The following is a 23749-nucleotide window of genomic DNA, read 5'->3' as shown; positions in this document are numbered from 1 at the left end:
CAGTCGAGCTAATCTGCGTTTTTAGACATGATTCCCAATTCATCTCATTAACTCAAACTGTCAAAGAAGCGAAACATGGGCACGACAATATCTTAGGAGGATCCTTAAATAAATACAGTTCTGTCAGTGCGTGGGTTGGGTATGTGAATCACTCTCATCTCATGCGCTCCGAGAATACTCAGCATTCTTTTAGTCTCTACGTAATTTGCGTAGAAACTTGCGCAGTCGTCGTGGTAACTACGTAACGCTTAAATTTCACCTCTGAGGCGTGCTTTTCACGCGCATTGATATTTACGACTCAAATCTAACAGTTTTTGTTGCAAACGGACAAAATAATGGGTATGTAAATACGTTTTATCATGTAGTAAAGTGAATCTCTTCACTAAACTGTTGAAAGCAATCAGAAATGTCACCAACTATGTAAGTTTTAGTGTTCGAGCTAGCGTGTTTTGTTATGCTTCGTTGGCTAATCTCTTTATGACAAAAGGAAAATGAAAACAACACGACAACTAACCCTGCTGTATTAAAAGCCAAATGTTTCAAAAGGATGGAATGAGACTAAATAATATTACATGTATTATTGCTCTTGTTATCCAATGTAGTGTGATGTTATTTTAGTATCATTGAGATACTATTATTATAGTTTTTAATACTATTATTAATTTTTATGTATTATTTTTTTCAGTTAACGTTTATTTTATTATATCAGGTTTTTAAGTTTTTAGTTAACTATAGTAACTCTGATGTGTGATGGTTTGTATTACAGTGTCTATCAGTAAAGTCAGTAAAATTAGCATTTTTTCCCTTCTATTTTATAGAGAAGATCCCTAAGGAGAGCGCTGATAAAGAGGAAATGGAGATACACACCCCCTCATACCCCCTACCCCTGGAAATACAGCAGGTAAATAACGTTAATTTCACAGTTTTACACCCCTGCTGCGCACATGTAATTGCATAGGTTCTCAGTTTTGTTGCTATTACTCTCCATCATAATTACAGACACTTCACATCTCTGCGTGATAGAGAGGGAAGTTTGATTCCGTGATAGAGAGGGAAGTCTGATATTGTGTGATCCGTTGTGCTCCGGGGCAGCTGGCGAGAGATATGAGAAGACCAGCATTCATTCTGTCTGATTTATCAGGTGCCTTTGTGTCCTAAAGAGGTCACGTTGCACTGGGTTGTTCAAAAGAGGTTTATTATCAAAACCGTCTTGTGAGTAGTTAAAACATGCAGACTTTCTACATGTGCCTTTTTATGCCTGTCTTTTTCTCTCACAGCTCCAAAAACAGGCATACTCGTTAAACCAGTTTACCATCTGTATTTCAGTATTTAACACATTATTAAAGTTTGCCAGGATGGCATTCTTGATAAAGGCTTCATTGAGATCAACAAGATCAATGTTTTTGAAATGCCAAATTGATTTGACATGCCTTGAGAAATCAAATTTGCCTCAATCTTTTGACATGGTCTTTGTACTATTAAAAACATCCTGCAATTTTCATAGCTTAAAACGTCCTCCTCATTACAAACAAAGCATTCGTTTAATCAAGCTCCAAAAATGGCTTGTTTGGATTTTGTGGGATGACGTCACATGGGCAAATACATTTGCATATGACTGCCTCCAGAGCAAGACATTGACAAATAGTTATACATCATCACATCATAGGCTCCGCCCACTGGCGTTCAATCGCTTAACAGCCGACATTCGCCTATTCGATGTGAGCGTTGCGTCAAAAGCAAATAGAGCTCATTATTATCACTGACACTGATACAGTATTCAGATAGAGCTGCACGATTAATCTTTAAAAGATTGTGATCTCGATTCAAACGCCCACGCGAACTTTCTTAAATCCTTAAATGACGGCGATCCGCTAGTGTCTTGTACACCTTTGACAAGTACAATCTCAGCGAAAATTCAAACCTGTGTTTGCGCTGCCGCTGAGCCAGAGAGAGCAGTTGTCATGAATAGGTATGAAACAGCTTCACAAGCAGTCTTTTCAACCACACACTATCATTATTTATGTCTTACAATAATAAACAATCCTCACAGAAGTACTAACGTAAAAGTTTATAGTTCAGATATAAACACTGATGTCTACGGTAGCGATCAAATTAGAGTAAATCACCTTTTGAAAGCAACTTGGCGCTTCAAATAAAGATAGTAGCAATTACATCATTACACCAGTAGGTGGCGACAAGTGACTGTTAAAAATTCAAGTCTTTACGAGCGAGTCATTGAATCATTCATACAAACCGATTTCTAAGAAAAAATGAATTTAATATTTTTTAAACTGACTGCAGCAATTAACATTTTGTCAGAAACATTAGTAAATTAGTTTAGTTGTCTATTCGTGGGAGAATCATGATGCATATTTTAAAGATTCGGTCATGCTCCACGTGCTTGAGTCTGTCGACAACAGGACGAATGGAAGAGTGACAGAACGTACGCTTTGAGGCGTCCAGTTTAAACAGCTGGTTTGTGTCTCTGTACAGACTACAGAAGGATCCCAGCATCAGGAACAAGTGGATGGACTATTTTTAATAAATATCGTCTGAGAATTATATGTTTGTTCAGAGCATTTGACTGCAGATGTTTTGTAAGCGAGGCACAGTGTAATGGAGAGTACTTTAGTTGTAAGATGAAGCAGCAGCTGTATTGGATCTGACAGCAGCTGCATCACAAACCGGTTCAATGGCAGTTTTATATGGATAATGTTTTCTAAACACGTACTCCTGTGCCAATCATAACAGTGGCCGTTAACTGACAACCCTTAAAGGAGCAGCGCCTTAAACCGGATAATTTCAGACTGATGATTGAAAATGATCGTTTTCCCACAAATATACACTACCGTTCAAAAGTTTGGGGTCAGTAAGATTTTTTAATGTTTTTAAAAGAAGTATCTTCTGCTCACCAAGGCTGCATTTATTTGATAAAAAAAACAATAAATAAAAAAACAGTAATATTGTGAAATATTATGACAATTTAAAATGACTGTTTTCTATTTTAATACATTTTAAACTGTAATTTATTCCTGTGATCAAAGTTGAATTTTCAGCATCATTACTCCAGTCTTCAGTGTCACATGATCCTTCAGAAATCAGTATAATATGCTGATTTGATGCTCAAGAAACATTTATGATTATTATCAATGTTGAAAACAGTTGTGCACACATTTTTTTCAATATTCTTTGATGAATAGAAAGTTCAAAAGAACAGCATTTATTTAAAATAGAATATTTTCTAACATTATAAATGTCTTTACTGTAACTTTTGATCAGTTTAACTCAGCCTTGATGAATAAAAGTATTGATTTATTTGATTTCTTTCCCCCAAAAGAAACCTTTTCCTCCTTACTGAAATAAATGCTGTTCTTTTGAACTTTCTGTTCATCATAGCATCATGAAATAAAAATTCAAATAACAATTTCAACATTGATAATAATCATAAATGTTTCTTGAGCATCAAATCAGCATATTAGAATGATTTCTGAAGGATCATGTGACACTGAAAACTGGAGTAATAATGCTGGAAATTCAGCTTTGATCACAGGAATAAATTACACTTTACTGTATATTCACGTAGAAAACAGCTGTTTTAAATTGGAATAATATTTCACAATATTACTGTTTTTGTTTGTATTTTTAATCAAATAAATGCAGCCTTGATAAGCATTAGAGACTTCTTTTAAAAACATTAAAAATCGTACTGACCCCAAACTTTTGAACGGTAGTGTATATATATATTTTTTGTGTGCAAAAAACAAACCAAAAAAACTTTAAAGTAGAAAAAGTATTTTTATTTAAAGCCTAATACGGCCTATTTAAAGGGACTGTCTACCAGGAACATCACAGCTATTTATATGCAATGCATAAAAGGATATTTTTGCTGTCTGGTTTCTCAAAGCCACTGAAACTCAACATGCGCTGACCGTGTTTATCTCAGAAAATATATTTTCTGACATAAGTCACATGTACACATTTTGCCCTAAGATGCCCTCAGTTTATGCAACGTCTCTACAAAGGGAGGATCCCAGTTAAATGAACACCTTATGGTATTGTGTTCTGCGGCCCAGATTCATGGCGTGCCGCTCACATGCTGAACACCAGAACTCCTTGGGCTATAAACAATTCATTTAATTATTTGTGTGTCTCGTAAAAAGTGTCTTTCACTCAAATCATGTTTTTCTCAGATGTCGTAAATCTGACATTTAACAAATAGACACACACCTACTCTTCCTGTTTTTTTTCCTCCCTGGTTTTAACCCACATCCGCCTGTTTTAAAATGTTCAGCCTTTCCACTATTCATTTTTGATGTTAGCGTGGCAAGTGGCTCCACTGTGACAAGAGAAATGATGGAGATCCCACTGAGTCTCACTATGGTGCCTCTCTCTAGCTCTGCTTCTCTCTAAATAATGAATGGGACCAAAAAACAGCCACATTTTTCAACCTTAGGAGACATGCGGGGATAATGGCGGCACATGTTGCGCGTTCAATGGCATGAAAGTATCCTCAGCTCGCCCCGCTGCTCACCCTCTCCACGCACTAACAACACCTCCTCTCGCCTCTAACCTGTCTAGGCTGGGTCTAAAAACAAACTCCTCTGCAAGTATATATTAGCTTTGGTGTGTAAATTATACATTATATATATATATGAGTTAATAGCTGGTAACTTTATCAGGAACTGGCAAGAATGATGTTCTACTTTTACCTTAGTGGAAAATTTGGCATCAGAGGTTTATTGAGGATGTCTTAAGATTTGTTTCCATCCCGAACTCCATATGTCGACACATGACACATGACCAATATGTTTTATTTTTATTAGAGGAAGCCTTTCACATAGCGACTGGCTCAGACTTTCACAAGTCTCCGAGTTAAAGTTAAGTCTCAAATCCGTTATGGTAATAGGTTTCCTAGTTTTTATTCAGATTTTTTTTTTAAGGGGGATTTCCTTCTTCATTGAGTCATACATCAAATATCATTAAAATTTTACTTTTTATTTTTTTATTTTTAAAGAAACTATTACTTTTATTCAGCAGCAAGGATCATTAAATTGATCAAAAGTGACAGTAAAGACATTCGTAATTTTACGAAAGATTTTTATTTCAAATAAGTGTTGAACTTTTGAACTTTCTATTCATCAAAGAATAATTTGACGCTGAAGACCGCGAATAATGGCTGCTGAAAATTCAGCTTTGCCATCACAAAAATGCAGGCTTGGTGAGTCTAGACGTCTTTTAAAAACATTACTAATGAAACTTGAATGTTGTATATCTAAATGTGTTTTAGAGAACATTTACCTAAAGTAAATGATTATGTGAATGATACAATGACCTCTGCATTGCTATATATATTCATCTATATAATAATACAATATTTTTTACTCTCTGGTTCCACAAAGGAACTGAATTTATTTGAATAGAATTATATATATTTTAAATGAAAATACAATAAGAGAAATATTAATGGCTGGCAAAATGTCTCAACTCCCTCTGTTGGCAGGTGTAAATTTGTATTCTCTTCCCATAGGCTTCTAAGTTATGTGTAGATTTATGGATGAGTTGTGAGCTGAATTTTCCTTCTTTTAAAACTCTTGAAAAAGCCATTGCAAAAAAAAAGAAAAGAAGTGTTCTTATTTCTCTTCCATAAGAACAATGGAAAACAACGCTCCACCCCCATCACTTCCAGCTTGTTTGTCTCTGCGTGCGTTGGGCTGTAGATCAACATGCGGGCAAAGGTGATTCTTCCCAGCCACTGCCCTTCTTCTCCTTCCACGCGAGGAAGTGTGCGTGAAGGCGGAAGAGGATGGAGGGAATTGGGAGAACTCATCCAGGCGTCAAATTCACCCATGACTGCTGAAGGCCATCGTCTGCCCCCCCCGCCCCAAGTCCTATAGTCTTCATCCCCCTGTCAACGGCCATCCTGCTGTCGTGTAATGTGTTGGCACTGTGGGTCCAGATGAGAATCTCAGCATTGGCTCATGGTACAGTGAGCACCACGGGGGGTCTTTATCACCACGAAAATCCACAAAGCTGCAGTCACGAACCATCCTCTCACTGACGTGCTCCACTCACTCACAAACCCTCTCACTTGCTTGGAAACATAATTTAGGGAAATAACATGATCAGCAGTTGTCCGAGACTATTTCATGGCTAGTAGGAGATGAGAGGAGATCAAATACAACGGAAATGAGAGGCAGGAATTGACACTGGAACCAGTTGTTCTGGGTTCTGGAGTTTTAAAGGGATAGTTCACCCCACCCAAAAAATTATTCTTTCATATTTACTCACTGTCATGACATTTCAGATAGGGCTGTAAGTAACCACTGTTGACATTGTCCCCCCAATAATAATCAGGATATGAAGAGAGTTTCATCCAGTATAACAAAAAGTGTTTATGAAAAACATTGTCTCTTCCTCTTCCTCAGTGGTCTAACAGCTCGACAATGGCAAATATTAACTACAAAATGTAAACTACAATATATATTTAAAAATGCTTGTGTCCCAAATTAACAGTAGCATCACGAAAAAAAGGTCTTAAATGCATCATTTCAATTCATAACAGGTTTCTTTGTGTAGCGTTTGGCAATTTGCAGAGGTATTGGGGGGGTATGTTGCGTGCCTGTAACACTGACCCATTTCTGACACGGGATTTGAGGGGGGTAGATGAGAAGAGGGGGGTAGATGAGAAGAGGGGAGGGGTGAGTAGAGAAACAGATTAGGGGTCTGTTTCTAAAGACCATGCCACATAAACCGCTCTTGCCTATCAGATAACCTCTGATGCTTGATGATGATGATGGCAGAAAGGTTCCAGTTAAATGAATGATGGCTCTTTCCTTGATAAGACCTCTGCTGTTATCTTCAGCCCCCCTGCTATGTGTCATATGTTTAATTCATCTCGTGGCAAGTGCCATCATATCAATTAAAAAGACATAAAATAGGCTTATTTCCGCAAAACTAACAGCTTTAAAAGGAATCTATTCGTGTTAGTGTCTACAACAACATTGGCATAATTTGGGATGACCTGCTTGTCAGAGAATAGAAAACAAGGGCTTGTCTGAAGTCATTATTTTTGCAATTCATTTTAGTGCTGCTAATAGCACAGAAATTACACGCTTCACCTTTCATTTGACTTCCCAGGCTGTTTTAAAATGTCTCACCGGCTTAATCGCCCAGTCGAATAAGTTTACTTACTTTTTTTCTTTTATTCATTGAAGGTTATATAAAATGAACTTTTTATATCGCTCTTTTGAGAAGGGATGTAGAAGCAGGGCCTTTCCTGTCTTGAAGTATCCATCCAGCTCGGTACAAGGTGTGTGTGTGTTAGCATGTGTGTGAGGACGCCATGTGTGTTTGAGCGCTAAGTGGAAGTGTCAGTGCCTGGGGCAGAGGGCTCCCCGAGGGCCATCACTGTCACGGGAACACGTTCCTACTGGTGGCAGACATCGTCCCCTCAGGCCAGCTTGTGTGTGTGTGTGTGTGTGTGTGTGTGTGTGTGTGTGTGCAAGCCTATGCATGCGTGCCTGTCTCTCAATGCGTGAGGGAGAGAGAGCGGGGGGATCAGGGCTTTCAGATTTCGTGCAAATGTCCACATTTCTCCGGGAGGCAGACGATTGCGTGTGCGTGTGTTTAGACAGTTAGGTAAGCTGGATCACAGACAGGCTTTAACTGAGACGGGGTCAGACTCATAGAGAGTGTGTGAAAAATCCAGCCGTGATCCAAGACACTGCATGATTGATTAAAGAAGACGTAACGACTTGCAGTCGTTCTACAGATGAAACTCGAAAAATGTGAATATCGTGCATTTATTTATTTCAGTGAAACTAATATATAGACTCAATACATGCAAAGTGAGACATTTCAAGCCTTTTATAATTTTGATGATTATGGCTTACAGCTTAAGAACATTTTTGACATTTCTGAGATTTTTAATTTGGGGTTTTCATAAGCCATAATTATAAAAATTATAACAAATAAAGGCTTGAAATGTCTCACTTTGCATGTAATGAGTCTATATAATATATTAGTTTCACCTTTTAAGTTGAATTACTGAAATAAAGGAACTTTTGCACGATATTCAAATTTTTCGAGTTTCACCTGTACAGTGCGTGCGGATCAGTCCTGAAAATAAGGCTTTAACATGAGACGGGGTCAGACTCGTAGAGTGTGTGTGAAAAACCCAGCCGTGATCCAAGACACTGCATGATTGATTAAAGGACTTGTTCATGATTCTACAGTGCGTGCGGATCAGTCCTGAAAATAAATGACACTGAGTGAAGGGGTGAAAATGACTGGTGAGAGATGAGATGATACAAATGCAAATAAATCATTCGTCTTGTCCACTCAGCAAGAACCTCTTTAATACTTCTCTTTTCACAAGCGCTATAATCAGAATGAGTCGCAGACCATATATATATATTTACAGTAAAATGACTGGAACACACAGCTGCAGGTCCGGTCATCATAAACACATGGTTACAGTAAGTGTAACAGAAACTGATGCTGACACAAAAAATGAAACTGCAGTGCCTGACCTCTTCTGTAAATTTTTGCTTGTATTCACAAATGTAATGAAAGGGAAACACACCGGCTACAGTGTGCTGTTCAGATCAAGGTTTCATGGGCTTTGGTGTGGCATTTGCACTCTGACAGGTCTCTTTCACTCCGGGGAGGAGTAGCAAGGCTTGGTTGTTTGTCATTCTCAGACGGTCTTTATAAAGCTGCCACTGGATTCAGTGAAGTGTGGCGGTGTACAGAACTGACTGTGATAGAGAAACATAATCAATGACTAATTTGTTCTCCCTGGACTCCTGGCAGTTTTGAGTGTGTGTGCAGCGGCAGTGCTAGGTTTGTGATGGATGGGTTGATAGTTGGGTAGATTTATTGATGATAGGAAGTGGGCGGGTGGGTAGATGGATGGATAGATGGTAGATAGATGGATTGATAATAGATAGATGATAAGTATGTAGGGAGGAAGGTAGATAGGAAGATAGATGGATGGATGGATGGATGGTAGGTAGATGATAGATTGTTGGTTAGATGGATAAGTTGGTGGATGAATAAATGAAGGGTTGGTGGATAGATAGATAGATAGATAGATAGATAGATAGATAGATAGATAGATAGATAGATAGATAGATAGATAGATAGATAGATAGATAGATAGATAGATAGATGGGTTGATGATAGATAGATAGATAGATAGATAGATAGATAGATAGATAGATAGATAGATAGATAGATAGATGGGTTGATGATAGATATATATATATATATATATAGATAGATAGATAGATAGATAGATAGATAGATAGATAGATAGATAGATAGATAGATAGATAGATGGGTTGATGATAGATAGATAGATAGATAGATATATAGATAGATAGATAGATAGATAGATAGATAGATAGATAGATAGATAGATAGATAGATAGATGGGTTGATGATAGATAGATCAGATAGATGTTGTTTTTTGCCTCTTCATGATGACTCGCTTAATTTTAGTCCTAATTTGTAAGTCGCTTTGGATAAAAGTGTCTGCTAAATGACTAAATGTAAATGTAAATGTAAATAGATGGATTTGTGAATATCATCTGTGTTTATACTTGTGTTTGTGTTCAGATGGATCATTCAGAGAAGGCCTGTCGTTATTGTGGCGTGAGTTATCTGATCCTGCACGAGTTCCAGCGTCTGAAGGAGCGTTTGTGGGAAGTGGAGAGAGAGCTGGAGCAGGAGAGAGAGAAACCCCTGAGAGAAGAGCTTCAGCTAGCCTACGCTCGTCTGGAGGAGCTGAACACATCTCTGCTTCAACAGGAGGACACGTGAGTCTCATACCTCATACATCTGATGACATGAACATAAAACAGAACGTTTCATTGCATCTAGACGATCATGTATTTGTAGATCAGGGTGAGTGTTTAAACTGGGCTTTAGTTTTGGGTAACAGGCATTTTCAGCTTTATTTATTCACTATATTAGGTTGTTGCACACATGCTGCATCTGCGGCTCATTTTGGCATCCCAAAGTGTGATGTTTGGATTCTTTGTTTTGAGAGGTCAGTAAAGCCCTGCTGATAAATCCAGAGCTGGTCAATCAAATTTAGAGCTGGTTATAGTACTGGTCTAACTGGTGAACCAGCACAGTCATGCTATTCTCAAGCAAAACTGAGCTGGTTGTAGCAGGTCCACCAGCACTCCTGCTTCCCATGATGGACCCTTATACAGGTATTTTCAGCAGGGATGAATATCACACCCTGGCTCGTTGAGGAGAGCTGTGCTTTGAGCCTGCGATTTTCACCCATGACTCTCCAGAATCATAATGGGTTTTGGATGGGAACTTATCACTCACATTTTCTTCAGAAAGTGTAAAAATCTTGTATCTATCATCCCACTGCTGTAAACCATCAGAGACTTTATGGCAAAGAGACAGACTAAATCTTACACCAAATCCCATCGTCCCCTTAAAAGTGAAGTCAGATTCTATAACCTGCGGAGGAACTATGATTTTATACCACCGATTTTCCTCTTGCTTCTCATGGAGCTCGTTTTCACACCGGCTGCAAAATTGTTAAGCGCCCACAGCCCAAAATATATGAATTCACTGATCGAGAAAATGTGACACCCACTGCATTACATACATTCAGTCTTTCACTTCATACAGCATCCACCCACCTCTTACCCAGAGCGCTTACAGTTTGGATTTACACGTCATCCTACAAGTCGAACTAGTTAGTGAGTCAGATCATGACTCAAAAACAAATTTTAATATATACGGTAGTCATCTGGTGCACAATCATATATATTGGTATGTGTGTTTGTAGACACATATAATGCTTTTGTATACAGCTGTCGTTAAAAGGTTCTAGTGCAACATTTTTGTGGATGGCAACCTTTTTGGATCAAAGACCTTACATTGTCCAAGACAGTATACAAAGGCCACTCAAACATATGTCTGGAGGCAATATAGTAAAATAATAACATAAATTATTACAAAAAAATTCCAGTAACTGAATGTTCTTCAGGGTTTACAGACTTAGTTACGAAATAATTGACTTTTCCAGTATTTCCTGATTACTGGTTAAGCTTCTTTTTTTTTTTTTTTAACACACAAATAGCAATTAATCTGTAATATAAATATTTTAACATAAAACAAAAGGAAACACTTAATGAAAAATGTATTTTTATTTGTTTAGCAGCATGTTGTGAGATGATTAACCAACATCAGAGAACCATGAATATGCGAACGTGTTGTTAAATTATTGAAATATTACTTTAAAATCTAAAAAGTTAATATTTTGGGCTCACAAAAACGTTTGGGAACCCCTGTCTTACAGGACCTTAGCTGGCCGGGGACTCCGGGCGCCTGGTGATGGGTTGTGTGTGTATGAATGTACTTGTTAGTGCGATTACTTTGTGTTCATCTATTTGCATATGTGTGAATAGTTCCTCGTGCTTTGAACTCTGCATCTCTGGTTTCCCTCGTGAGTCACTGTGGGAAAGACGTGCATGTGTACGTCCTCTCTCCCAGCTGACGCGAATGCCAGGCATAATTACACCGCCACAGCAATCAAAAATGAACCTCTCAACACCTACGCCTCCGTAGTTTAGCTCAGACAGAAATTCAGAGAATGAAGAGAGAGGTGTGAAGCGAGTGTGTGATTGTGGATCCCATTTCTGCGCTCCCTCCCGCTGTTGCTGATAATAATAGCAGGTTGTGGTGTTCGTGTGAGCTCACGAGAAAAACCGAACAGCGCAGCAGTCGTGCTTCTAGATCGGCCCCCACCGATTCATTCATGTCCAGCACATTCCAGATCCGACACGACTGAGCAGCGGGCGCAAGCGTGTGTGTTTGTTATGTGCTAGACTTCTGAAATGAGGACACAAAGTCACTTCTCTGCTTTTTGGGCTTTGTTTGTCCAGTGTAAATTCATGTTCTAGCTGCATTTCAAAATCAATTCAAGCTCTTTATTGTCATTGCATATATAATATATATGTATATGTGTATATATATATGTAAAGTCGGCACACCATGCCTCCAAAAAATGTCTTTACAGAATCTCACAAAGGTGACATTTCAAGCACAAAGGCCCTTCATCACACTGACCTTTGTGAGAGTCTGTTAATAAGTTGATATATTGTTGGAGCTGTGGTGTGCTGACTTTACACTTTTTCCTGTGCAAGTTATTTTTGGCCAAGCACCCACTTTGAGCAATGTGCATGCGTTTGTTTTGTGCTTATTTTGTGTATATATGGCATGTTATAAAGAAATTAGATTATAAAATATATTAAAGGTCCCATTCCATGGATTATTTTTATTATTTTATAATGTTTCCAGGGGTGCCCTTATAATGTTAGTATGTTTTTTAGATCAAAAATTGTTATAATTTAGAAATAAAAGGCATATTTCCTAGCCTGATTTCATTCCCTGGTTTGAACACTCTGTTTGAAGGGGCGTGTCTGCTGTGAGACTTCAGTGTAAACGCCCTCTGCTGTGATTGGCTGACATGCTTGCATATGAAATATCTGGCATTACATGTGGAACTATCTGGAAAACTTTTACTATTACAGCTATTATACGTTTTTACTATTACAGCTATCTGGATTAACGAATCATGAGAAGTTTTTTAAGTATTTAGATCTATTACCATCACATAAAAGGTTGCAGTGATGAGCACTGAGCAGATGACAGTCTGTTGATCGCGTGAAAGATCTTATCATTGCAACGCAGTTTCTGCACTCTCACTTATGATTTCACCAATGCAAACATGAGGCATATAAATACAGTAAGAGCTTCGTTGTGCAGTGTAACAGCGTCATTGATTTCATAACGAGTTTTGGCAAGTGTCCAGATAAACTCGCGCTGTGTGATTGATAGCTTGGGCGATTGGAAAGGGATTGTTCTTTGATCGCTTTCTGTATATTAATCACAGTTTAAGTAAGATTATTTTCATCCTACTAAGAGAAACGAACGATGTGAAGAGTGATCGCTACTTCCATATTAAATCACTACTTACCGCTTGCTGGAATATAGTTGAAATAGTCCCCTTCGTCAGTATGAAACGCTGAGAGAAGTCTGCTTGATATTATTCCAGGTTAGAAAAACAGTCCGTGGTGAAATGGACAGAGCAAACTAACAACTTCGAATTAAACTTTTGCGGTATCCGATTATAGATAAACATCAACCACGTCTGTTGACATTTCGCCATCAATACGCCTGTGTTCCTGTGGGCGGAGGTTACGGTTCTAGTGACATCATTAAAGCAGGATGTAGAGGGGTGTAGTCCAATCCAGCCGTTTTTTGTAGTCAACTTCTGTTAAATAAAATATCTCGCTTGGCATTGAACTTTGAGCTTTATAATTTTACAGATATTATTTATACTCTAACAACAACATTACACACTAACTAAAGTTTGAAACATGGGATCACATAGAACGGGACCTTTAAAATATATTTTTACTGTATTTTTTAGATTTTCTACAAAAATATTAAGCAGATGTTTTTAACATAAAGAAATGTTTCTTGAGCATCAAATCATCATATTAGAATGATTATTTTGACACTGAAGACTGGAGTAATGATGCTGAAAATTCTGCTTTGATCACAGGAATAATTATATTTTTAAATATAATAGAAAATAGTTATTTTAAATTGTAATATTTCACTTTAACAATATTGTTGTTGTTGTTTAAAAAAAAAAGTAGCCTTGTGAGCAATATAATTATGTCAGGAATCCTGAACGAGAGAGGGCCCAAATGCAGAGATGAGCGAAGAATGTTTATTGACAGGACAGTAGACAAGGCACAAGAAGGTAATGAAGTAGTGACAGGCCAAACATAGGGCAGGACACACAATAGGAGAATTGGCTGGTCGGGTCGAGACTGCAAAGGTGTGACGGCCAATGATGGAGACAAGACAGTGGCTCAGGGAACCAGAGGCTTGACAGTGGGTGATGAGACGATGCAGCAGACAGGAGAGCAAGTGACTGGGGAGAATGGGATGCAGGGCAGGAACCAACACAACACAACAAGAGATGATAAACACAAACCAGAGCATATAAAATCTGGCAAAACTACAACTGGGAAAAATAAAACTATATTACTGGAATCTGAAAAGAAAACAAAAGAAACAAATATAAATTCCAAAAACATAACCCTTATTGTTTTATATATACCCTTATTATATTGTTTCTGTATATAGACCAGAGGTGGGAGTAAGTCACACATGTGCAAGTTGTTATTTGCAAAAAAAAAATTTGCAATATGCATTTCTACTCAAAAGGACTCCACATACAGCTGAGTTGTTAATACAATAAAAATCTAAAAATCTAAAAAAATAAAGCAAATGAAAAACTACATAGCCTAAAATGTAACTGAAATTAGGCCAACATAAAAGCATGTAAAATATTGAAACAGCTGCTGTACCTAAATATGCCTCAAACATTGCAGAAGACCATTAAAAAGTATTAATCTATGCAAGTGTAATGGTTTCTATGCCACCAAATGGCATTCTTCAAACAAGCATCCCCTTTATGGAACATGAACATATATATTCTCAAGTTAGATATTTCCTTTTTTATTTAAAGGAAAGAGAAAGAGAGGTTATTTGATTTAGTATGATTAAAGTGAGTGTGCATATTTATGAGTGAATAGTGTATTGTTTGCATGTGCATGGTTGAGTTTGACGTTTTTTTTAATTTTCGTGTGTGTGTGTGTGTGTGTGTGTGTGTGTGTGTAGAGAGAGAGAGCGAGAGAGAGATGATTTGAGTGTGATTAATATTTGTGAGTGAATGTTGTGCATCTGTTTGAGTGAAGAGTGTATTGTTTGTTTGCATGTGCATGGTTGTGTTTGCAAGTTCGAGGTTTTTGTTTGTTTTGTTTTGTTTATTTGTGGATGCATGGTTGGGTTCGCAAGTCTGTATGATTTTTTTTATTTGTGTGTGTGTGTGAAGGTGTATACAGTCTTTTATGTGCATCCCCAAAAACTATCCATAGGCTTTTCACTCAAAGTCTTAACATTGAAGAAGAAAAAAAAAGTTTACAGTTTGACAAAAGCACAAGGTTGTGTTTTATTGCGAGTGTACACAAATATAAGTAAACACTTTTTGGATGCAGTTTGGATGTCCTGTACTATGAACTAAATGACAGAGTATGTTTTTATGTTTCCACTGTTCGATCGCGCCCACGCCTCTCTCTCTCACACACGCAACATATTTCAGCTTGCAATCTTGACATCGCACTCGCGTGGTTCATTATAGCCACAGAGCTAAGGCGGGACAGATTAGGTGACCGTTAAGAACCCGCGTATCTAACAGTAGTTCGGCATTACATTCATTAATTTGCACGTGAGTGTTATTTATTTTTATACCGTGTAAATTCATGCACCAACCGTACCGTTTCGGTTCAATACGAATACATGTACCGTTTCACCCCTAGTCTGTGCAGCGCCAGTTCCAAGGTTCCTCTCTGCCTGCCTGCTGCGTCACGTGGTTAGGTTGCGTTGCATTCAAAAACAGATATTTATTAAACAGAATACAAGTTATTTCGAGTCATTTAACTCAAGTCTCAAGTCATGAATATAAAGTCAAAGTCAAGTCAAGTCTTCTATAAATATTTGTCAAGCAAGTCTCAAGTCCTAAAATTTGCGACTTAAAGGTTGTATCAGCGATTTCAGGCCCAAACATAAATGATCACATTCATCTAATCTTTCCTAACGATCTGCTAGCTGCCCGCCCCATAAGCAGGCCGTCAAGAAACCGCGTCTCTGTAGGCAGCCTCTGAGATCTGCACACAAAAACAACTGGTTTCACCAACCACTCAAAACCAAAACAAATAGTGTTCCAACCAATCACTGACAGGGGGCGGGTGTTGTGAGGTCTTGCTCGTGTTCTCCGACTTCGCGTGCAGCCGTGCACGAGCGCAAAACCTCACAACACCCACCCCCTGTCAGTGATTGGTTGGAAGTTAATTTTGATTCTGATGTGGTTAAAAGTGGTGACATTGTGGGTGAATTGCTTAGGCTGTAATTAATTTGCCCATTTTTGCCAGTTTGAGACAGATTAGCACATCTGATGCAAGATGAGTCAATCGCAACCACCTCTCAAAGAACGGATGCTTTGCACACTATTTGATCTCGTGTTTGATAATATTTGTTCTGTTTTACTCTTGCATTGAGGGAGCACTTCTCCTGAGAAAAGGAGTTGCTTCTGTTTGTATTTTGAAAGATTGCCTCCATTTTCCTAAAACCTAATCACACTTATTTTAATAGCTCAAATCATGCATCACTGTGTGAAAAAGAATTGGGTCAGTCATAGCTTAATACGCTGATTGACAACAGCTCGAGTTGGGACTTTCGGTTTGACTCAGACAGTTTTGCGACCTGCTAGTGAACCCTCTGAGGTGACGCTAAGCAAAACTCTTTGCTAGAGAAAGGAAGAGGCAGATGTGAGATGGCAGTAAATGGATCGTGGGAGAGACAGCATGTGGTAGATGTAGATAGTTCAGTGGGCAACAACATCCGGGAGAGGTGTGAGAATGGCTCAGACATGTTGCTGTGAATAAAGGCTTTGGCTATAGGCTTAATTAATTCTGATGCAGGTTTTAGGGAAACTTTCAACCACACAAAATGAGATGTGAGAATGGCACAGACATGTTGCTGTGAATAAAGGAATCATAGGCTTATTGAATAGACAGAAGGGTTTAGAGTAACAGCTAAATAGGGAACTTTCAACCTAACAAAATAAAGTTAAAGGTGAAGTGCATCATTTTTACACCGCTAAGCATGTTTGTGTGTGTGTCTGCGTGCGTGTGGCTTTCGCAATAATATAAATTTATCGGGCGAACGGCACTGTACTGGATTTGGTGGTTTTTCACTTCCTCATCGTGCATCTCTCAGCTGTATAGAGAACTTGATATCTTGGTACTTCTTGCACGCATGTTTACCAACTGCTGTGTGCCTGCGGTGAGCCTGTATACGTGTAGATAGACCTCTGTCGCTGCGAGGGTTAATGTGTTTGCATCATCCAGAGATGCAGCTGCCATATATGCACATGTACACGTACAGCATGAACAAAGACACGCTATTTGCCTGTGGTTGGTGCAGGAAGTGGAAGAGGGCAGTATATAGGTGTGCTATTTTTCTCAGCATGCTTTTCAAATACACAAAACACATACTTAAAGCCCTATTCGGACGGGATTGACTTTACAAGGGTAGGTGGAGTAATGTAATTTTACCACAGGACGTCTGTAATATTAACGGCCAATTCGGAGAGTAACTCGATTTGCGCATCGCCGTCACTCCTGTCGTCATGTGTGTATTACGTTGCTTCCTGATATCACGTGCGCAAACACATATAACCTATATTTCTATATATATATAAAACAGTTATGTCCGGTCGAACGATGTATTAATTAACTTCAGATTGGATTGTGTTGGTAAAAGGCACTTATTTAACACTAAAAGATGTTTCGTGCCTCTAACAAGTACTGTCGATCTTCTTTCTGATCTGAATGGTGTGTGTGAAACACTTTGAGACTCGTCCCAGCGTCTAGAACGCAACTGATGCTTTTTCAAGCGTCTCCATACTTGAAAAACAGCGGAAAACTACTTTTAAACAGGAAATTATGAAATATTTACATACATATGTACAGCGGGTCTATTCGCACGGGATTAGTATCACCTGAGGTCATTTTTCCGGACCTTTTTACTGAAGGTAAAAGTCGCCGTAATCTTTACTGACATTGTCCGTGATGATTACTGAGATGCACATTCGGACGGGACTAAAATCACAGAGAAGCTCTGGTAATTATTACTTTACCCCACCTCTCCATGTTAAACTAGATCCGTCCGAATAGGGCTTTAGACATTCTGCATACCATCTGAAACGTGATGAAAATCGTGTTGTAGAGGCACGTGAATCGAGCGTGCGCTTATTCAGATGTGACTTTGCACTTGTCGTATCAAGGTGTGAACATCATGCTTTATATGGCCGTACTTTATTTATATGCTAATGCGTGTTTGCGAGGTGATGGAAAAGAGTTTTGTTTTTGTGAAATTATGTCCGACAGCTTCAATTAGTTTTGAGATATGAATGTTGAAAGGGCCGAGACGCGCTTAGCTTTGTTCTCACCTTAACTAACAGAGATCGACAGGCCAGCTGTGGTACCCGCTCTTCAAAAAAACATCTTCAGATATCTTGTCTCTTCTAATATTACTATTCTTAAAAGATGAATTTTTTAACTTCATATGCTTTGTCTGTGGTCCCCAAGCCAGTGAGCGGTGGAGCAGTTCCTGTTTTCTCTCTGCGTGAGTTCAGACAGAGGTCACACAACGGCTTCTTTCATTATTGATAAGTGGTTCCCTTAGTCATGTGAGTGTGTGAATTTAAATGACCCCCTGAGTCTCCCTGTAGGGCTTAAAGGTCCCATATTGTCAAAAATGAAATTTCCTGGCTTTTTTTCATGATAACAGAGGTTTAGGGGCGATGTAACTACCATATAAGCTTCAAAACAGTCAATCCACAGACAAATGCACACAGCCTGCATAAAGTAGCTGTGCCTTTTCACGAGCCGTTGTGACTTCCGTATAAATGTGATAGAGACCTGCACTCCCGCGGGACCCAACGTGACACAGTGCGGCGCGGGACTAGATCTGATGGCCGAGTGCGGGCGTAAGGTACCCTGGAAATCCAGAGTTCTCGCGAGAGCACAAGTTGAATTTGCTCAGCGAGTTTACTCTGGTGTCGAGTAATGATGCTCATTAAATATGCCCTTGTATCCGAGCTGCACCAATCACATCGGGTTATCTGATATAGGCGGGCCAGAGGCGAGATGACGACAGCGATGTGTCGTCGAAGTCATTAGTAAACATTGCAAGATGGCTATGGATGAACACCAGTTGTTTGAAACGGCTTTGGCCGCTACAATGAACGAGTTAGACGTGGCTTTTTATCTAAAAGAGGAACAGAAGACGGCGCTCGAATCGTTCCTTTGCAAGAAGGGCGTTTTTGCTGTTTTGCCGACCGGATACGGCAAGAGTCTAATCCACCAGTTAGCTCCGCTGGTAGCTAAGCGTATGGGGCTTGTTGTGATTGGTCAGAGTGTTATCCAATTGCGTGCAGTGAGATTTTCAAATGCATGCTTGGTGCCGCCCCTCGAGCTGGCCGATTTTCATTAGTCGACGCCAGACCATTAATCTTTCACATTTAGGTCTGGATTTCCAGGCTAGGCGTAAGGTACTCGTGTGTGTGTGTGTGTGTGTGTGTGTGTGTGTGTGTGTGTGTTGCGGGAGAATAAAACGATTCGCGGGACTTACGCAAAAAAGAAATATCTAAAAATAAAACATCTAAAAACAAATAAATTGTTATTCATATGTTGCACAAATGCAACAAGGATAACTAAAACTAAATAAAACCGATTTACAGGCCAGAACGAGTTTCTATTTATAACATGTTTGCAGCGTTGAGCAATGTAGCCAATCACAGACATATATGTTGATTTCTTGACCGCAGTGGCCAATGAGATGCATTTAAGATAGCATCCACTCACCTCTGATTATAACAAACGAAGTGTTGACATTATGAAAGATGTATTGTGCAGTCAGCTTTATTGATAATAACGGAGCTTTGTGAGATCGCGATGAACTGAGATATCAGCTTTTTAGGAATTATTAAGGGAGCACACTTTGCGCTATTTCTGTCATGCCAAACCATGCACGTAATAGCCTATGCTTGCTTTTATGTTAAATTAACAGATGTTTATGCTTTAATAACAAATAATTTATCACCATCATTACAGGTGTTTTATTTACCTTACTTTATTTAAGCCACAGCAGGCTACAGCATACATGACCCTAGTTACCTGTGGTTGGCCTGGCCGTGCGTCACTCAGAAAACAACAGGCCAATCAGAAGAAAGGCTCATGAATATTAAGTAGACAGGCCAAAATCGACCTGTTCATGGCAGAGCTCCCGAGAATGGAGCTGTGAAAATATATTGAGATGGTTTTTGGTACTTATACGGCAAATATATATTCTCAAGGACATCAAAACCTAAAATAAAACTTCAGAAATGTGTACAATATGGGATCTTTAAGTAAGACCCCGTCAGCGTCGTATCATTAATGGAGCTCTAAACAATGTTAAACCCTGACTCATTAGTATCCATGTCAGATTTGCCTGTCACGGGCAGGGTCAGAAGATCAACTGATGCATGATGGGATTGGATTTATAGGTAGGTTTACAGAATAGATTCATCTAGTTGAGGTCTAGGGCACTATAGGGGATCCGGCAGGTTTAAAAGGGAAGCGTGGAGAATGTAAATCAGACACTCTGGGCTGTTTGTGATTTTTGTTCTTGATTTGTCAAAAAAGAGACTCTGAATGAGTCAACGAAGGGATTAGAGATTCAAATCAGGCTCGTGTCATGCCACTTAATCAGGAAACTGCCCGAAACGCTTTCCTTTGATGTGCGGCTGCAATATGATTTTAGTTGCAGCCTATAAGCAAAGCATCTGTTAGAAACGGAAAAGGAGGAGAAATGATTTTTAGTGGTTCTTGTTGTGATTATGAAAATTACACTCCCTAATAATTCCTCTGTAACACATCAACACTGCAAAGAGATCAGACTCCATCATAGGAGACTAATTATTCTTTAACCAAAAATTACTCATTTTTATTTACCTTTCTATTAATTTCCCAAGACGGACTTTAGACAGAAATACTAGCGTTCAAAAAAGTATGTTTTTATTTATTAGTGAGGATCATATGTCAGATTAGTCATTTATAATGTTACAAATGATTTCTAACTCAAATAAATGCTGTTCATTTGAAATTTCTATTCATCAAAGAATCCTACATTTTTAAATCACGGTTTCCACGAAAATATTAAGCAGCAAAACCTGAGATGTCCCTCTCAGTGCTGGAGGTTTGACTAACACAAACCACATACAGAGACATTCTGACATTCCTGTTCATTTTTCAATTCAAATTTTAAGTCAAATTGTCATGCTGATATTAATATAATTTGTATATTGATGTTAGAAACAAATGCAAAATAGAAGAGTTTTCACTAATGGTCTTTTGGACCCCATTGTGCATTTACACATAACACGAGAAATCAACACAAAGCACATTTGGGTTGAATTAGTTGAAATAGAAAGAACGAAACCTGTTGGAGTGATGATAGATGTTAGATGTTAGATGTTAGATGTTCGATTACATGCTTGTCCTGCTGTTACTGAGAGCAACCAAGCAAACAGAACTGAGTCCTGTGAGTCTGAGTCAGCGCCAATCATGCTAACACACCCGCTCACTCACTCACTCACTCACTCACTCTCTTTCTTTCTTTCTTTCTTTCTTTCTTTCTTACTTTTATACTATTCTTTTGTCTGTTCTTTCAATCTTTGTCTAATTTCTTTCTTTCTTTCTTTCTTTCTTTCTTTCTTTCTTTCTTTCTTTCTTTCTTTCTTTCTTTCTTTCTTTCTTTCTTTCTTTCTTTCTTTCTTTCTTACTTTTATACTATTCTTTTGTCTGTTCTTTCAATCTTTGTCTAATTTCTTTCTTTCTTTCTTTCTTTCTTTCTTTCTTTCTTTCTTTCTTTCTTTCTTTCTTTCTTTCTTTCTTTCTTTCTTTCTTTCTTTCTTTCTTTCTTTCTTTCTTTCTTTCTTTCTTTCTTTTATACTATTCTTTTGTCTGTTCTTTCAATCTTTGTCTAATTTCTTTCTTTCTTTCTTTCTTTCTTTCTTTCTTTCTTTCTTTCTTTCTTTCTTTCTTTCTTTCTTTCTTTCTTTCTTTCTTTCTTTCACCCTTTCATTCGTCCTTTCTTTTATTATACTATTCTTTCTTTCTTTCTTTCTTTCTTTCTTTCTTTCTTTCTTTCTTTCTTTCTTTCTTTCTTTCTTTCTTTCACCCTTTCATTCGTCCTTTCTTTTATTATACTATTCTTTCTTTCTTTCTTTCTTTCTTTCTTTCTTTCTTTCTTTCTTTCTTTCTTTCACCCTTTCATTCGTCCTTTCTTTTATTATACTATTCTTTTGTCTGTTCTTTCGTTCTTTGTCTAATTTCTTTCTTTCTTTCTTTCTTTCTTTCTTTCTTTCTTTCTTTCTTTCTTTCTTTCTTTCTTTCTTTCTTTCTTTCTTTCTTTCTTTCTTTCACCCTTTCATTCGTCCTTTCTTTTATTATACCATTCTTTTGTCTGTTCTTTCGTTCTTTGTCTAATTTCTTTCTTTCTTTCCTTCTTTCATTCGCCTTTTCATTTGTCCTTTCTTTTATTATACTATTCTTTTGTCTGTTCTTTTGTTCTTTGTCTAATTTCTTTCTTTTTTTCTTTCGCCCTTTCTTTTACCCTTTCTTTCGCTCATACTTTCATTCGTTCATTCTTTTTTCTTTCTTTTATTCTTTCTTTCTTTTTTATTTGTCGGTGCTTTCGTCTGTTCTTTTATTCTTTTGTCCATACGTTCGCTCGCTCACTTGTTCATTAGTTTCGTAAAGCCTGAGCTCTATTTTCTATCCTTTCTTCCCTCACCCCATCAGCCTCGTCATCTCAAACCCCAGGCCCTGCTTGTATTTTTGCGTACGTCTGCTTACACTAGATGCGAATACAAAAGATATTTTGTGTATGCAAACCCAGAGGCCTCATTCACCCACCTGCACATAATATGCGTTTGATATACTTTCATGTGTCTGGCTTGTTTGGGAAAACATGAGTAGGCCACACATTTAGCTTCAGGCACACACTGAAGACTCGACGGTTGTGATGACAACAGAGTAAACTGCAAAAGAGTAAACTACAATAAAGGCCTCCTGTTGTGGGTTTGAAGGAAAGGAGAGTGTCACAATGATGCACATGATTTTCATATTTCAGCCGAGTGTTTTGTGATCTCATTCAAGACCCAAATGCATAAACTTTGGTGAGCCTTGGGGAAAAGCGGATGACTGAAACCTTTTTGACTGAAATAACATCAGAGGATCACACATCCCTGAGAGAACGAGAGTGTGAGTGTGTGTGGTTAAGTGTGTCACCTCGGTGTTTGTGTGCATCTCTTTTTGTTTGTTTTTTATGATGTTTGGTTTCCATGAATGATGCCATAGCAATGATTATAATCAAGGAAATACTTTAGGATGGGAAGGACAGGCTCTCTCTCTGTTTTACTCACAATGCACTATTGCCCTTTTGAAATTTGCGTGCTACTTCTATTCTTGTTTTCACATTACCGCTTCATTTGCTCATCAGTGCCAAGTAATAAAATTAGCCAGACCGTACATGTCAGTTCAGTTAATTAGGATCGGTTTTGTTTGTCTTTGCAATGATTAAAGCGTACTTGCATTAATTTTCCCAAAGGTTTGAGCGTGCATAGTCCACATAGCTGCTTCTCAGTAGCCTGGTTCTTTCAGTAAGACAGTGATTTAGACTGCAGCTCTTTGAACTTCTCGACTGATCGGGAATGTGACCATGACTCACGTCTCTGATCTGTGTTCATTACTGTAATGCTCCCCAGCTTCACACTGCTGATCAAAACCTCACGTTCAAGCGCTCACTGGGTCTTCCGGCATGCCGAAAGAAGCGGAAACGGCACATTCTGTTGGCATGATGCTGTATTGTACTATCGTTGCATAAGTGATTTGGTGTAAGATGGTGTGATGTTGCTTCTGTTGATCACAATGACTGGCAAGAGATGGTTGGATGTGTGTTGGCAGAATAGACTTGAAAGCGCACGAAGATGAAGAATGCAAGGAAATTGTTTTTTAATTCAATACTC

The 23749-nt window shown here is 38.4% G+C and overlaps 1 protein-coding gene across 1 annotated transcript in view; it reads left to right on the top strand.

The window, feature by feature from the left end:
* Positions 1–335: 335 nt before the first annotated feature.
* Positions 336–23749, top strand: part of lekr1 (Leucine-, glutamate- and lysine-rich protein 1) — a gene marked incomplete at its 5' end in the record, with an annotated part of 99561 nt that continues 76147 nt past the window's right edge. The window contains 3 exons of the mRNA XM_084410011.1: positions 336–339; positions 819–901; positions 9622–9821. Coding sequence (XP_084266137.1) covers positions 336–339; positions 819–901; positions 9622–9821 — 287 coding nt within the window. The remainder of the gene's footprint in view (positions 340–818; positions 902–9621; positions 9822–23749) is intronic.

This window comes from Rutilus rutilus (genome assembly GCF_951802725.1).
Source record: "Rutilus rutilus genome assembly, chromosome: 5".
NCBI classification, from domain to species: Eukaryota; Metazoa; Chordata; class Actinopteri; order Cypriniformes; family Leuciscidae; genus Rutilus; species Rutilus rutilus.
The sequence above is the reverse complement of the archived record's forward strand: the minus strand, read 5'-3'. Positions and strand labels throughout refer to the sequence as shown.